The sequence below is a fragment of the Cylas formicarius genome, unplaced genomic scaffold, assembly GCF_029955315.1.
Source record: "Cylas formicarius isolate icCylForm1 unplaced genomic scaffold, icCylForm1.1 PGA_scaffold_9__14_contigs__length_23061073, whole genome shotgun sequence".
Lineage (NCBI taxonomy): Eukaryota > Metazoa > Arthropoda > Insecta > Coleoptera > Brentidae > Cylas > Cylas formicarius.
This window is the reverse complement of record NW_026844365.1, coordinates 14,611,256-14,628,337: the sequence shown is the minus strand read 5'-3', so window position 1 is coordinate 14,628,337 and position 17,082 is coordinate 14,611,256. Positions and strand designations below refer to the sequence as shown.

General features: G+C 37.3%; 1 protein-coding gene across 5 annotated transcripts in view; it reads right to left on the bottom strand.

Moving 5' to 3' along the window:
- Window positions 1–7,232: 7,232 nt before the first annotated feature.
- Window positions 7,233–17,082, bottom strand: part of LOC132707240 (triple functional domain protein) — a 322,048-nt gene continuing 312,198 nt past the window's right edge. For 4 of the 5 annotated variants that reach the window (XM_060679012.1, XM_060679011.1, XM_060679009.1 and 1 more), the window contains 5 exons: window positions 13,934–14,258; window positions 9,076–10,181; window positions 8,878–9,016; window positions 7,728–8,126; window positions 7,233–7,673 (listed from right to left, as the gene is read on the bottom strand). In XM_060679012.1, coding sequence (XP_060534995.1) covers window positions 7,554–7,673; window positions 7,728–8,126; window positions 8,878–9,016; window positions 9,076–10,181; window positions 13,934–14,258 — 2,089 coding nt within the window. In that variant the 3' untranslated portion in view covers window positions 7,233–7,553. Of the gene's footprint in view, window positions 7,674–7,727; window positions 8,127–8,877; window positions 9,017–9,075; window positions 10,182–10,370; window positions 10,565–13,933; window positions 14,259–17,082 lie in introns of those variants that run through there. The other variant, XM_060679013.1, reaches the window with a different exon arrangement.

The following is a 17,082-nucleotide window of genomic DNA, read 5'->3' as shown; positions in this document are numbered from 1 at the left end:
TTTCTATCGTGCTCCTGCGGACCACTATGGAAAATCGATGTAGTTTGATTGTGCATGCACCCTGTCATTCACATTTCGTCAAACTTCAAAGTTACGGCATACTTCGGTAAATATTAAAATTTGTTCTGGTAATTACAATTTAAAATTATATTTTTTCAAATATTTTGCGTCCCCTGTATTATTGAGGAAACCTCAAACTCTCTCTCTCTCTCTCAGTACAGTTTGCGATACTGTTCATATCAACTTATCACACCTTTAAAAGTTTTTCATGTATCGCCGAATGGACCGACAAAAGCGGAAATTTCTAGGATCTATTAGATTTTTTTGCCCACAAACTACGTACCCTGTATATAATTCCAACAATGTTCGAAATAGAGGATATAGCTCTGGATCCCCTTAATTTCCTGGTATCCGAATTTTTCCAATGGAGTAAATGGTTTTCAAAAAACTACTTGTTTTCTGAGTCCATGCAGTACGTGGTAACAGTAAATGACGTCATCGCGTCTAGATTTCGGGCGAGATTGGAGGGATTGAATTAGGATTTTTTTTCAAATATTTCGAACAGCGTATGTGATAGACGAAAATCGTAAATACAAAAATTGTAGCAGTTGATACACACACTGTTTGAACGAATTAGCTATTGTTTTACGAATTTTGATTTACGGTTAATAACTTACTCTCTAAAGGAACAATTTTCAGGGTCTTTTAGAGTTTGTGTCCATAACTAAAACACCTTGTATATAATTAAAAAAAATGCGTGAAACAAAAGTTATAGTGATCGGATGAATGGCTTTGGAGGAAAAGATGTTTTTCTGGATGGCAAAATAACTACAAAAAGAATACTTCGCCTTATTTTATTGCTCCCAATTTAAAGAGTCTAAATGCGGATTGAGACTTCTAGTTCTTTCTCGAGTCTGAAGTCGGTAGCTGCAAATTTGGATTACTTATTATGTTTGTTAATATGGCACGGAATATCGCGAACACCCTGTACAATACGTAAAAACCGTAAATTCAAAAGTTTAAGGTGTCTATAAAAGAAACAGTTTTTTTTTAATTTGCGGCGCAGCCTGTATATGATCGAAAAATTGTCAAGAATAAAAGTTTATGGAGTCGTTTCCTTTGCGTCTTCCGGTTTAAGAATTTTTTCGGTCTTTTTGAAAAATGGTCTTTTTTGTAGACCCTTGCACACGCGATTTTTAATTTTTTTAAAATACTTTTCGACCCGCCAGTCTCCCCATTTTCAACAGGTTCCGTCACGGGGCAAAGCTGCATATATGTGCCAAATATGAAGTCGATTGCTTGACGCTTATCGTGTTTCATAGCAAGGTCCAAAAAACAGTCGAAAATCGTGAAAAAAAGATGGATACTGGCGTCGGATCACTGCCATTTCTTATAAGCGTATGTGCTTCGTGGAGGATTAAAACGGAGACAAATTTCAATTTTGTAGCTCCAACGGTTCGAAAGTTATTCAGGAAAAACCAAAAGACGAGAACGGACAGACAAAAAAAATTGTATACATATATACAATTTTTATACGAGCGCAGATACTTTCGAATCGATTTTCGAATGTATTATTACTTGTTCTTGTGAACTAAAAATTATACAGGAAGTGGAACTGGGTAGAGCACAATAAAGAAGAGACAAGAATCGATGACGGAAGAGATTTTGAGTCTGATGGATGAGAGACGTGTATATAAAACGAAGGATGAAACAAAATACAACGAATTAAATAGAGTGATACGTCGGAAATGTAGAGAAGCACAAGAAGCTTAGCGGATTAAAAAATGTCAAGAGATAGAACAACTACAGGAGAAACATGATACATTCAGTGTCCATAAGGAAGTAAAAGAACTAACAGAAAAGACGAAGAAACGACAACAAACAATTCTGAGAAACGAAAATGATGAAATTACGTGGAACACTGAAAGCAAGCTAAAACCGTGGGAGCGATATATAGAACAAAAGGACGGAAAAGCTGTTGGTCCAGATGAGATAAACGGTGAAATTTTCAAAATATGTTCATAAAAAAGTTCATTTATTAAACAACTATTCAACAAGATATATATAACAGGACAAATTCTCCTCGACTGGCTTAAATCGATCTTCATTCCCATACTCAAAAAAACAAGAGCAAGAAAATGCGATGACAACCGTTTAATAAGCCTGATGTCACACGTTCTCAAAGTCTTCCTAAGAATTATACACACTAAGTGTGAAGACGACATGGATAACACACAATTCGGATTTCGAAAAGGCTTGGGGACACGTGAAGCTTTGTTTTCAATAACTGTACTTGCCCAACGCTGCAAAGATATGAACGTAGATGTTTATGCATGCTTTGTAGATTATAATAATGCTTTTGATTGCATAAGACATAATAAATTAATGGAAATCCTGAAATCAACTAATATAGATAAAAGAGACCTTTAGCAGAAATTAAAACTGGACAAGATTAGAGGCGGTAAAAATAAGTCAGGGGGTGAGCCAAGGATATATTCTCTCGCCACTTTTGTTCAACCTATTCTCAGATGCCATATTTAAGGAAGCCTTATACGAATGCATAGTTGTCATTGGGAACCACATAAACAATTTGCGATACGCCGACGTACAAAACCTAATAGATAGAGTGGAATATTATAGTAGAGTGTCTGGATTGACACTGAATGTAAGGAAAACTAAATGGATGCTAATAACAAAAAAGGAAACTGCCACTCACGGACATCTTAAAGTTGGGGAGAATGTCATAGAACGTCTATAAATATTTAAATATTTGGATATCAACGTAAATGAAAAGTGGGATCCAAGGAAAGAGGTAAACGCCAGAATTGCACAGGCCCGCATGACATGCATAAATTTGAATAGATTCTTCCATAAAACTAGACTTAATCTGGAACTCATAATGAGAATGGTGAGGGCCTGTGTGTTCTCCGTGCTTTCATATGGGTGTGAGTGTGGGACCCTTGATCCTTGCTCCGAAAAAAGACTTGAGGCTTTCGAAATGTATGTATACAGGCGTCTTCTTCGTATTCCCTGGTTACAGAAAGTCAAGAGAAAGGATGAACAAAGAAAAAGAACTATAAAACTATAAAAATAAGAATGGACATATCACGAGAGGTCCAAAATACGAAATCCTACTTTTAATTAGGGTAAGATAAAAGATCTATTGGACGAAGACAGAATTATTGGATGAAAGACATGTTTTGGATGTTCGTCAAATGACATTTTCAGAAGAGCGTTTCCAAAGTTCGTTTAGCTATATGGATCGCCAACCTCGGACCTCAGCCCTACTCGATTCCTAAGTGAGCCCAGTTTCAGGTCAGTGTGAGACGTCACTCGTCCTTCTCATAGACTGTGCAGCGTTATCGTTTAGTTACAACAAAAAAATATTGTTTTCATAAAACACGGGGGAATAATATTGAATGCCGTTACGGCCTACGAAAGCGGCCCCATTATCGTCGTTCGATTCGAAGTGAATCGAACATTGCGAAGCGTACGATGAACGGTTTCGCTCCCGACTGATGATACTTAACGGGAATCGAATAGCTTCGTGCCAAGGAGGCACTTATACGTACCGTCGACAACTGTTATGCCATTATCGTAGATTTCTCAAGGACCTTAACCGCGAGCGCGTTGGTTACGTAACAAAGGAAACACGTCGAGAGGTCGCCACCGTCGTCTTGTTTTTGATCGCAAAAGTCGCGAAAGAATAGGTGTTAAAAGGCAAAGTCGCGAGCTGGTTCTTAAGTTTCTGAGATTTTCCAATTCAAGGAGACCTCTGGCAAAAAAAATGTTAATCCCCTCGAGAAGTAACGTTTGGAACGGTTGCGTTGTTTTCATACGAAGACCTACGGTTTCAATCGCCTTGAGAAAAGAATTCATTGTTGAATTATTCTAAACGGTTAACATTTTACCAAATTTAAAAAATGATATATTTTATTTGGATAAAAATAAATATGGGTGTGTAACTTTAGTTAAGTACCGTGGTTTCTTTGGTATATAATTCTATCATTATTGCTCTTTAGGGAAATTATTTTGGCTTTAGGTTGTTAATTGACTTTTCTTGTAATTTTGCAGCAAAATTACTATCTTCCTGTAATTACGGGAGTAATTACGAATATTTTAAACATGAACCTGGAATGCATAGTTTTCAAGATATACGATGTCAAACTTTTGAAAAATCTTCCTTTGTAAATCTAAACCAATTTATTGTCCCTAATTGTCAACAAATTCTAATCCTTTTATTATTATTGTTATTACCGTTATTATTATTAATATTATTATTATTATTGTTACCATTATTATTATTATTGTTATGATTATCGTTATTGGGATATTTAAGATAATTATTAAATTTTGACACCCGTTATCTTGAAAACTATGGATTTTAGGACCCATGTTCATACAAAGAAGTTTGATTTTTCCCTCCCTCTCCCTCCGCGTTAATAAAAAAATCGGAATGTCACTTGCATTTTTGTTAAAATCATTTTATTCCCAAAAATTCAAGAGACAATTACCACGACCAAATAAATCTATTTATCATGATTTTTTCTTCGTTTTTTCTGATATCGAAAATAATGGATGCTGTATGTCAAGGCAAGCAGTTTACCAGTAGCACCATCTTTTAATTTATCTAATATTTTACCCGTTTTTATGGATACAATTATATATGCTTACGTTTTACCATTCTGCAATATACCAGACCAACTCCAATAACCTCTATCGGGTCACAAGTTTAAGAAATAACATGTCGTAAACGTTATTTTTGACAGAACATATTGAATGTCAAAAAATTTGCGAAGAATTGAAAAATGCAATCATGTATAGACCCCGACTTCCGGTATGACTGGTACCTTGATATTTTAGCCAGCAAATTAAAAAAAATCTCAAAACGGATCATACAACAACTGATTTTCATACAACTCAACGAATAACTAAAGTGGGCGCGCGGCCATGTTGGATCGCGTAGCTTTAAATTTAGTCCGTTTGCGAATGTTTGGTCTTTTAATTTGTAACGTTTGACTAGAGGCCGTTTAGCTTCGGCGTTTTATTACTTCAGGAAAACGTAGAAATAAAAATAGGCGAGTCGGTCGGCTTGACGCTGGCGTCGAAACAGAAATCAAAATATGGCTTCGCTACGATAGAAACAAAAGTCGCGTATAAACAACAAACGTTTGGATAGCGACGATAAAAAACCGCGAGAGGATCGCGTATTTATCGATTCGCTTTTTAAACGGCGATGAATAAACACTCGTCGAAGGCAATAAATTTCGGCCTTCGAGCGTTTGTCGCACGCTTTAACGCGTAAAATATGAAAGCGTGACACGAGTTCCACGTAATCGCTTTTACGTACGCTCTCGTTACGTCCGCGCAAGCTTTTTTTCCTTTCCGCGTGTCGCTCGCTGCGCCATCTGGCGGTTAATGTGCAAGGCGCGACGATCGGAAGGTACAGTCAGTTTTATGTTTTCGATGCTACTCGTGTGATGCGCGTTAGAGGCGCTACAGGGCGCGTCTATCGGAAACGGAGGTTTTGACACAGACATTTAAGCGCTAAAAGAAGGCATTTTGTGAAGAGCGGTGGTAAAGTTGATCGTACGATATACCGTTTCTACGACGTAATCCAGTATTTAACTTTGGTAAATTTTTATGAAGGTCTAACCGCAGGCCTTCGTCCCTTGGGTTTCTCTTTATAACCCTCAGAAAATAGATTCGCAATTCCACTATCATGTTCCAGAACCATATTTCGGTACTTCGTGCATACAAATGCTAAAAGCTGAATTTTTTTCAAACTTTCTAACCTATCTAATGGGCAAATTCAACTTGAAATCGAGCTACCTGAAGTAGGGATTACATTAGGAAGATTTATAAAAATACAGCAGTCCACACGGCACAGTTCTTGACGGCTAACATCTTAAATATGGCCCTGGCTTGTGGTACACGTGCTGAAAATAATGGTCTCTTCCGCTTTAAAACAAACCGGTGTTAAACTCATTCCGAAGTCACAACCACAAAAGTTTGTGACCTGTTTGTACGAGGGCGAATTCATTCTCCGATGGTGGCGCTGCTGTCATCAAGCACACGTGGCCCTAAGGAAGTACTTCATAATGTTTGGTTGTTAACTTTGAACCTTTGGCGGCCTTATTATTTATAGGTCAGCTAAAATATTTTGCGGTTTGTAGATTGCGGAACATGGCGCTTACGATAAAAACTATTTCGTCGTATTTAAATTGTTCTGCTAATGTGTGCCGAGGGTAGGTTTAAGGAATAAAATTGTCGGAACAATTGGTTAACTGTTTCTTGAGTGGCACTCATTAACAGAACAATATTCTATTTTTATTTCGAAATGGTTGCCTTAGATACCAAGCAAACTATTTTTTTAAAGCAATATCAACCATAAACCATACAACGCTGACACGAAACTCATAGGTAGATAGTAGAGTATAATTTTATCTTTTATCTTCAAATAAATGTTGTTATAAGGTTATCATAAGGTTAAGTTAAATTAGAAAAATAGGTTAACATACCAAGCTAAGCTTCAATTTCGCCTTTTTACAAGTCATTATGATTATTATTATTAGAAATTCGTCAGTTTTTGCGCAGTATGTACAACCTTCTCTAAATAGCAAGCTATATGTATTTGTGAAATAAAATAATATCAATTAATTTGATTTCAGCTTGCCATTGCAATAAAATTTTCAAAAAGGATATTCATTAACGTTGTCTCTGAATTCATCAATTGCAAAATTGTTCTTTCGTTAAATTCGATCTTTTTTAAAGTTTCAAGGCACATTTTTAGAAGTCGCACAATATAGTTATAGCAATGCAATACGCATTACACCTCACATGGTTTTGAACACTTTGGAAAAGTTGATGTTCCTTGCTCTAGGCAAAACTACAGTGCAGCCGTCCAGTACATAGAGACAAAACAGTAATATTTCATAAGTATTGTCAAACCGCTAGGGGTTGCACAGGGTAATAAGATTAACAAATTTGTTCAATGAACAGCTCTGAAAGAGCCAATACCTTCAAATCCTGTAGTATTCCTTTATATCCTCAACTCTTGTAAGATGACTGATGTAGTGATTCAATATATAAAAATTTGTTCCAAAATCAATTGTTTTAAATGGGGATATAACATGCATAAGCTCCGGCGTAAAGAACTGGTCTGTAAACTCAATGATCAAATTCTCAACTCTCTTTAATGAAGAATGACAAAACAGCGATATTAATAAAAATACCGTTTTTATTTTAATAAAGTTGTTTACATTGGCAAAAGTGTAACAGTCACGTATGGTAGAGCGGACAAAACTTACAAATATCACTAGCAAAGTGTAAAACGAATTACAACGAAAAACATGTACATAAGGAGTTAAAACTCCGTCTGTTATATATAGTATATACTTATTTAAAGGCACTTAAAACATGCCGAGTTAATTTTGGTCTACATAAAAGCGCGACGTTTCGTCACCGATTGCACTAACTGCATAATTTAACATCTAATGGAAAGATATCACATACTAAAAGGTATAACCTAAAATCACTTCATTAAGTTTGATTCAAAATATTTGCTCGCCATAGTATATGGGACTAGTGGGCGTGGTCGGAACGTTCATCGGATGTCTTCTCTGCATAAAAGTCTTCAGCCGAGACGAATTGATTAATATCGACGAGTTGTCCTGAAAGAAACCCATTCCTTAAACCTTTGTCACGAGATATTTCACTTTCCTTACCTCTAACAACCATGGAAAGTCCAAGCAAGCTTCCATGTTCATTCTTTGAGCGGGCACCAGCACCAGTAACCTTTGTATCAGCTCTTTGGCTTCGTGGGAGACGTCCTGGAAATACTCCTCCGGAAAGCAAAAGTCGCATTTCAATATATTGGCGGTGGTTTCTTCCATGGAATCATCCAAGAAAGGCGACACCCCGCTCAGCAAGACGTAAAGAAACACCCCCACGGCCCAGCAATCGGTATGCTTGCCTACCGGTTGCCCCAATACGAGCTCCGGTGATGCAAATTCCAGACAGGCTGGCGGCAAAATGACGTTCTTCTGGGTGTTTACCGCGTCACCAAAGTCGACCAGTTTGAGGATTGGTGGCTGCGTGGTTTGGTCCACCATAATGTTCTCCGGCTGCAAATACGTGACAACCTACATTGGAGTAGTGCATCGTATGGTCAAGCAAGGAGGAGTGGGCTGAGTATAAAACTGACTTAACTCTTGAAAAGAGAAAGACTAAAGAAAATAGCACACCACCATGAGTAAGGCTTAATCTGTATTAAACCATGGCATTATGGAGATGCCGTTAGATATGTCTAAGATATCAATGACCGACCTTCCCGATCAAGTAAACCTACCTAACAGGGATGTGTACACAGTGAGACAATGACATAAAAGGGGCAGGCATCATAGAACAGTGACATCTTTGGGAGGACCCTAATAACATAACACTGACATGTATATCAGGTTATAGCGAATTGGAAAGTAACGAAAAACCCAACCTTCTAGCGAGGAAAGTAGCAGAGGCGTCACCACTAGGGCTACATCATGCCAATCGCCAATGAAAACTTGGATATCAGAGGAAACGCAGGAATTAGCAAGGTTGAAGGTAAGAAAATCCTACGAAGAATCGCGAATGACACCATATTAGCAATTAATAGATCCAATCTGTAAATCCTCTTAGGGATGTACATCGGACACTGCAGCCTTAACTTCGCCTATGATTACGAGTGCCGGATGTGCTTGGAAGACGAAAAAATGACAGAGCAGATACCGTGCAGACGCCCGACCTTGGGAAGAATGAGATACAAAAGGGTGGGGGGGCAAAACCGCCAGACTTTCATACACAATAAATACCAAATCCTATTGTATCTAACGTGCTTACTTTTACATCGAGATGCATCAAGTCCTTCTTGTGTAGCCAAGCTAACGCCGACATCAGCTGCTTGCTGTAGATTCGCACGGTCGCCTCAGAGTACGTTTCCTCTTCGCCGATGTAATTAAACAGTAGCGAACCCCTAACTCTGTAAAAACATGAACCCCCAATCACCAGAGGTCATACATATCATTTGGGAAAACTTACAGTTCCAAAACGATAGTGTCCATTCCCGGAACGGGTGCGTTATCGAACAACGCCAGAGCTCTGATGATGTTCTGGTGTTCCATATTAACCAACAGAGCGTACTCCGCTTGGGTCACTTGGTGGGATTGTTTCCGCCTGGTAATTTGCTTCAGGGCTACTTCGACGTTAGTTCCTCTGTCTTTAGCCAGTCGCACTATCGAAAATCGACCTCTGGCGAGTTCCTCCAGCTCTAAGTAGCGCCCCTTGAACTGTTCTTGTTGCCACTTTAAAGTGTCGGCGACCGGCAAGGTCACGGCAGCGCTAGGCAAGCTAACCAGCTTGTTTTGCGCCGCTACGATTCTAAAGCTGTAAGTTTCGCCCGGAATTAAATCCTCTATGGTATAAAATTGAGTGTTAATGGGGTGGTTGTTCGTTGCCATTATCCATTCTCCTGTGCCCAATTTGCAGTACTCTACGTAAAACTGCGTGTAGGTTGAACTTTCCCAGTCCAATTGGACACTGGTGGACGATATTATCTGTACTTTCGGTTCGTTCAAAAGTGCTATGGTGTTTGTCACGGTTAGTACGGCCGAGCAAGACGTGGACCCGTACTCGTTGGTGATCGTGAAAGAATATGTACCCGAATCGCAAGGTTTGACGTTATCTAAGCTGAGTATCGCGATTCCTTCTTCGTCGCTGTTAAGGACGAACCTCCCGTTGCGGAGGACGCACAGGTTGGGTTCCAATTTCTTCCAACTGTGCCTCGTGGTTTGTCCGCCATTTCGTATCCGACACCTGAGGGTCACTTTGGAGCCCGCTTGGACCGTCACATCCTTTAGGCGGTCTGTTATTTCCGGTAGACATTCCTCGATTGGATTTTCGTAGAGGGCGTTGTCGTCGGTTGGTTTTCTGGTTAGTTTGCGGAAGGCAAACGGCCACGGTTTACGACCATGGTTTGATATTACGTGAGGAGGAAGCCAGGTTTCCTCCATGGCGCAATTGACGAGTACCAAATACCCCTTGTTGGCGTCGTACCGTATAATGGTCACCACTTCTCCGAGATTGACGTTTGGGTACTCTCGAACGACACGGACTTGAGTGCCTGGCGCCATTATATGGGTTTCGCACTAAAATAAATCCTCTGTGAACTGCTTGAAATAAGAGGAATTTAGCAGATGAACGAAGCAAAAGAGTCGGAGGGATTAAACGAGATGAACATAAATTTGAAGCTGAAGCGTTACATGATTAATAAAACCAAACCACCAGAAGCCGTTTTTGCAGTGATGTTCCACAAAAAAAAAGCGATCATGCTCACCGGTATCGTCTACATAAAGTGGCAGCATTCCGTAAAAACGCGCTTTCCGTTGTAATTCATTGATTTTTTGCCAGGTAATAACAAATTAGCTAGTCGAAACTATTTCTTAAACCCTTAAACTAATAGTAATCACAGCCGTCATCGACAATCTTGGTTAGTTTTTGTAACATTTCGGAAGCTTGCGAGTTATAGTACCTAAGAAAGAGAGAAAAAAGAATGTAATGGTTAGGTAACTCATGCCCGTATACATCAATCGTGTTGCGACATTGCGTTTTGGCGTAGATCAATACAATAATGGCACTATAATAGGTAAAGAGAATTGGACGAGTCGTTGATTTTTAAGGAGTCAATATTCAGAATGCTCATGGATACCATCGAACTATTAACGGGTTCTGGTGAAAATATATCTTCATCTCTTGGAATATATTTATATTCTTTTAATTTCAGTTGTCTAATGGTACTGTCAAATTGTCAACTTCGTAGAATGAAAAGTTATTTATTATTTTGAGATTGTTGATGATTTATATCCTTCTAGAAGTAATTAAAGTACGGATTTAACTTTAATTTTAGTTTTCATTACAGCCTGAATAATAAATGGTTCTTCGAGTTTCTGCAATTTTGGGTCTCAATGCCACAATATGTTCAAACTAGTATAAGATTGTTTCTTTTACCTATTCACAACAACGATGTACAATAACTGATTTAAGGACTCGCCAAGTGCTATTTAACGGCTAAGCAGTAATGGTTTCATTAATTTCACACCTACACTTGGACTTCTGTTACTCGTGGAGTATTTAGTGTTACTAAAGTTCAAAAAAAAATCTACTACTCATCAGGTTCTTCTTCCATGATGGTCACTTATGTGATTTCTTGGCGTATTTAATAAAATAATTATAAACTAATTTGTTATTATCACATATTGAATATGTATTAAGTTATTTATAAATGGCAGTTAATCAAATCAACTTTCGCAAATTGTATTGATAGAGAACTTAGAAAAGTATTTACACCGTTGACAGTTATGTAACATTATTTTCTGCGTCCTTTCAATATATTTCCTGGACACAACGAGCTAGAAGCTGGAACAGTTTAGAAATAAAATGCAAAACATTTGTCTTGGTGTATCAGTATGGTATACAGTGAAAACTCTCAATATGGACACCTCTATTAGGCGGAACTCCTTTTTAAACGGACATTTTTTTAAAACGAAATATTTGTCTACCCTTATACCTGTAAAACAAACTCCTTTAACCGAACACTCCATTAAACGGGCGCGGACAACACTGTCCTGACTTAAAAAAAAATTTACCTCTCTTAAACGGACGTGAACCACCAATATAAGGACAATGTAATGCTAAAATATTGGGTAATTACCTTTTTCCTAATCCTATCCTTTTTCATTTTTCATATCATACAGTATTATTCATTACGCCGTGACTTGCAGTTTTATTTTGCAAGCAAATGCCGTAAGTGGATTCCACAATTTTTAAAATGGCACCTACTAAAAAACTTCTTACTTTGCGAGAAAAAATGGAAATTGTTAAGGTTTCGGAAGAGGAAAATTTATCAGTGCGGAAGCTCGCAGAAAAATTTAAAATCGGGAAAACTCAAGCGGCGGGAATTGTGAAAAATAAGGACAGCATTCGTGTACGGTGGGACTCGGGAGCAATATTGATCAAAAAAACTAAGAGACTTCAAATTGACAAAGGGTATTTTGATTGGTTTTCTCGATTGCGAGGTCAAAACCTTCCAAAGTCGAGGCACTTAGTAAAGGCCGAGGCTCAAGAAACAGCCGAAAAACTTAATGTTAGAAATTTCCAAATGGATGGCTGGAAAAGTTTCACGAGACACATGCGATAAGTATGTGTATCTACGGAGAATCAGCAGATGTAAGTCAAGAAACGTAAATCAGTTTAAAAATAAGTTGCATACATATCAGCCACACGATGTTTACAATGCCGATGAGACTGGCCTTTTCTTTCGAGTCTTATCTAACAAAACACTTGTTTTGAAATCCGAAAAAATGTAGTGGTGAAAAACTTTCCAATGAGATGCTTTTTATGCTAATATGGCAGGACAAAAAGAAGATTTGCTCGTGATTGGAAAAGCTGCCCAACTTAGGGCATTTAAAAATGTAGCTATTAAAAATTTACCGGCAATATGGACATTTAAGAAGAAAGCATGGACGACACGAGACATTATGAATAAATGGTTGTTACAATTTGATAGAAAAATGGCTCTACAAAAGCGAAAAATTTTATTAATCTTGGATAACGCAGCATCACGCACCCCCGTGAAGTAAAATTACAAAACATAAAAATTATCTTCTTGCCTCTAAATACCTCTAGATCAGGGTATTATACAGAATGTTAAATTCTATTATCGTCCCCTCATACTAAAACAGAATGTCTCAAAGATGGATCAAGTAATGTCCGCGTCAGATTTAGCAAAATCTCTAAATATTCTAGAAGCACTTTATTTTATTAAGTCAGCCTGGAATAAACTTTCGTCAGAAACCATACCAAATTATTTCAACAAAGCTGGTTTTCAAAAAAGTAATGATTTTTCTACATCAATGGAATGGGTTCCGGAAGATCATATCCCACGAGCTACGATACTTGAAATGGAACGATGTGTTAGAGAAATGAACATAACGCTTGAAACTCTTAGAAACTATGTTGAAATCGACAATATTACAGCGACTAAGAAGACTAGTTTGAACATTGAAGATGCAACTGAAAACATGAAAGAACCTGGGCCGGAACAAGGCAGCGATCAAGAATGTGATAGTCGGGAACCTAGCATAATTAACAGCTATAATGAAGCCCTAAAAATAATTACCGATCTAAAAGTTTTTGCTAAAAAGGACTAATAGCATTTCAACACCTTAAAAATTTATAAGATCATTTTCAGACAAGTTTGTTAAAGCAAAAAACAATAAATATGTGTCAGACTAGTATCTTAGAGTTTATAAAGTTCCTCTAATGAGGCGACACCTCTAACAAGCGGACAAAGCTAGAGGAACCGTGACTGTCCGGTTATGGGAGTTTTCACTGCATTGGAGTTATAACATTTTATCTGCAGGGGTTTTTGTTTCAATCTGCTTAGTGTCGGATAACCTCATTTTTCACAGGAAAGAATTTTGACAACACACGCTGGAAAGTGTGAAGTTAGGATTCATTCGTACAGTTTTCATCAATTTGGTTGGCTACTAAGTATTTAATCAATGACTCGTTAGGTATCTCTTTGGTATATATATATATATATATATATATATATATATATATATATATATATATATATATATATATATATATATATATATATATATATATAAATAGTAATCACTATAAGAGCTTTTTTTGAATTGAATTGTACAAATTAGAACGACCCTTAAAATTGCCTTTGTTGTACCTTTTCGCTAGCAGACTTCAACCAATTCTTAAAATATAAAAAAGAAAGATGGAAAAAATACTCCCCCCCCATGCTTTCGCGCTAATTTGTAGCCTAATATTTCGAATCTACTGGCCGTAACGAGTTAAAAAATACTCAACGGTAACATACCGTTGGTTGGTTCGCCTCGCTCCACCTCCTATGCAAATCGTTTTTGTCGTTCTCCTTGGCCGACTCTATCACCGCAGAGTCGCTCTTGTGCTTATTCCTTAGCGTATTTCTGAACCCGTCAAAAAAGTTCCTTCTCGACTTGGGATTGCCGATCTTGCTGTCGGATGCGTCGCTTAGATCGTTTTCCGACGGTATACCAATGGTATTCGCTTTGTGGATATAATGCGTCGCCTTCCGGTGTCTACCTGACGACTCTTGCGGTTGAGGTGACTGCGGCGCTCGAAACAAGGGCGGCTGTTCCCAGGAAAATTCCGGTGACAACGACCTATTTGCAATGCAAGAAAACGACTTGTCAATCATTATTTTCTTCATTGTCAGTCCTCATTATTTTCGTTTTTTTTTTTTTTTTTGGTTTTCCTGTGCTACATTGTTGCACCTTATTTACAAGGCAAGGCTGCCGAAAAGTCGCAAAACATTACTAAACGTCAAATTTTGACAGGTTGTCTTTTTTTTTATTTAACAACCCACGAAATGTGGAACACATACTACAAAAAACGGAACAGAAAAATAAAGCTATTTAATTTCCTTTAGTAGTGAAAAAAGTAGAAAAAGAAGTGTAATAAACTACGAATATTTTTAAACAAGAATTCGGGATACGGGCATAATAGGTGAAAAAATGTGTAAGACGTTATCCGTAGTCTTTTGATGGCGTTTTTGTCTTCTATGCCAGAAATTTCTGTTGGATTCAAGAGGACGTAGTACGTCACGGACAGTCATTACCCTTAGCGGTCAGCCTTTAACTGGCGAACGCAACGATTATAGCAAGTAATGGTCCTTCCCTAGTTTAATGTCATTGAGTTTGAAGTAGATGTGGCCAGTGAATTCGATCTAAACTGGAATGGCATGAGCGTGATAGGAAAGTGAGGCAACTTTCATAGTAGAAAAAAACGTCCAGTAAATGGGAATTATCGCCATTCTCTTCCTTAGGAATTCAAAATATTTGTCTTACTAAGTAAACATTTGTTGTTCAGAAAATTGTTGTATGTTAAAAGAGTATTATTTAAAAAAGTACTTACAAGACCTACATATGTACAGTATGTCCCATTTTTCATGGTTCAATGGCGTATCTCCCTAATAATTAAAGTTACCGTGTTGCGGCTTTCGTAACACAATATTTAATGAAAGATGGCACAAACAGAATGCCGTATCAATCGCAGATTTTCACATACTGGGTAAGGTGAAAACTGATCTGAATACGGTTTTTATGTAGGCTCCATTGGCGTAGTCAGTTTTTTTCTTGAACTCGCGAATTTTGATATACAAAGTAAATTTGTGTTTTTTTAATGCCACGCCCTGTATTTCATTTAATAATGTTATTAGGCCTGTTTTATAACTTAAATATGTTATTCATAAGAGAGACTTTAAACTCAATTAATTTAAATTTTTTAAAATGAGTACGCCGTTTTACTCATATACGTTACGTTATCTTTCAGTCATGGCATTTGGTAATTATTATTTTCCATTACCTACTGATAAAATAAAATTTCAAAATATTTTTCATTTGAAAGAACGATTAACAATTGAAAGTACCCGTTAACAAATGATTTATCTCCGAAAGCCCTAAATATACATATTTAGGGCTACTGTTGCATGTATGACAAAAAAATCCGCCCCCCACACACACACGCACACACTATGGCTAATTACCAGAATCTTAAATGGAGTTCACTAGTTTCAAGATAGGAATTTGGATCAAAGTCTTCAGGGGACATTTTGTTTGTTACTTATCTACGACCCTGTAGTTACTGTGCAAAAATATAATGGAAAACTATGTACGTTAATTTTTAAAAATAATTCGTTACTTACCTTGATTACGCAATAACAGTTTGCGAAAGAGGACGAGGATTGAAAGCAACTCAAAAATCGATCAAACAGATAAGCAAAAACGGCGGCCATTTGACTTTTACGTTAGCAAACTTTAAAAGCGTTAGCAGAAAAAAAGTGTAAAATAAAATTGAACGGAAGGAATAAACACAAATGAAAGATAAAAAAAACAAAGCGAAAAAAACGAGACTTGGGAAATATGTAAATAAAAATCTGCTGTTCTACGCAATGTTTTTTATTCTATTGAAAATGTCATAATTCATCGACAAATCAAAGTGAAAATCCTTTCATTTATTTACAAACATACAGTATAATATTTCTCTATATGTACACGAAATCGAAACAAATACACTTATCGGCAAATACAATAATCGTGGTATATTTCCTGAATTCGTGCTCTTGATTCATGTTCTCGCCAAGATTTTGATTATCAAAAAATTGCCAGAGATCGAACATCGCAAAGGTCCACGATTACGTCACCCTATTCATATTAAATGCAAAAAATACTTGATGAATAAATCGAATTGCAAGTCGTGGACCTTTGAACATTCAATGGCAAAGAATTAAAAGATAACGTAAATTTCCGGAATTCGGAATGAACCGTGAGTATTAGATAAGTTGCTTTGAGTATGCTGCTGTGGTATTAAGAGCTACGCAAGCGCCATAATGAGCGATATTTAATTTGAGCAAAAGTTTGTGTAATAAGTACCTCGGCTTGTTCAAATTTAGAACTTTTATTAGATTGATAGATTAAGAGTTGACAGTAGTCTTGTAGTAGCCAGAAGGCGCAAAATAATTAGAAAATAATACAGAGGAAAAATACTTATCGAAACTGTTCCCTTACAGAGCTTAACTTTAGCGTAAAACACTGGTGCGAAGAAGAGTATACAGGGAAACCACAAGAAAATAATTTAACCTTAGGTACGTCAAGAATTGCAAAATTTACGAAACATGTGTCAATTTGGAATAAGGCCATTCATGATGGACTGGTGAACTGGAAGAACCCCAGGAAATTGTGGAAGGAAGTGGCTATAGTCAACTAGACCAGCTTTTGGCATTAGCCACGTAAGAAACGGTGGCGTCCGAAATGAGTCTTGCTGGAAGGGAAATCAATGTTTCTTTTAGACATAAAAGCATGATTGGAAAACATATCAAAGGAGTATTTTCTCTTCTTATTTGCTTGTCGAGGATGCTTGTGGAACAAATCCAAGACTGGCTCAAGATTAATGTTGGAACATGTGTGGCATGTGCATCACAGGACTCGG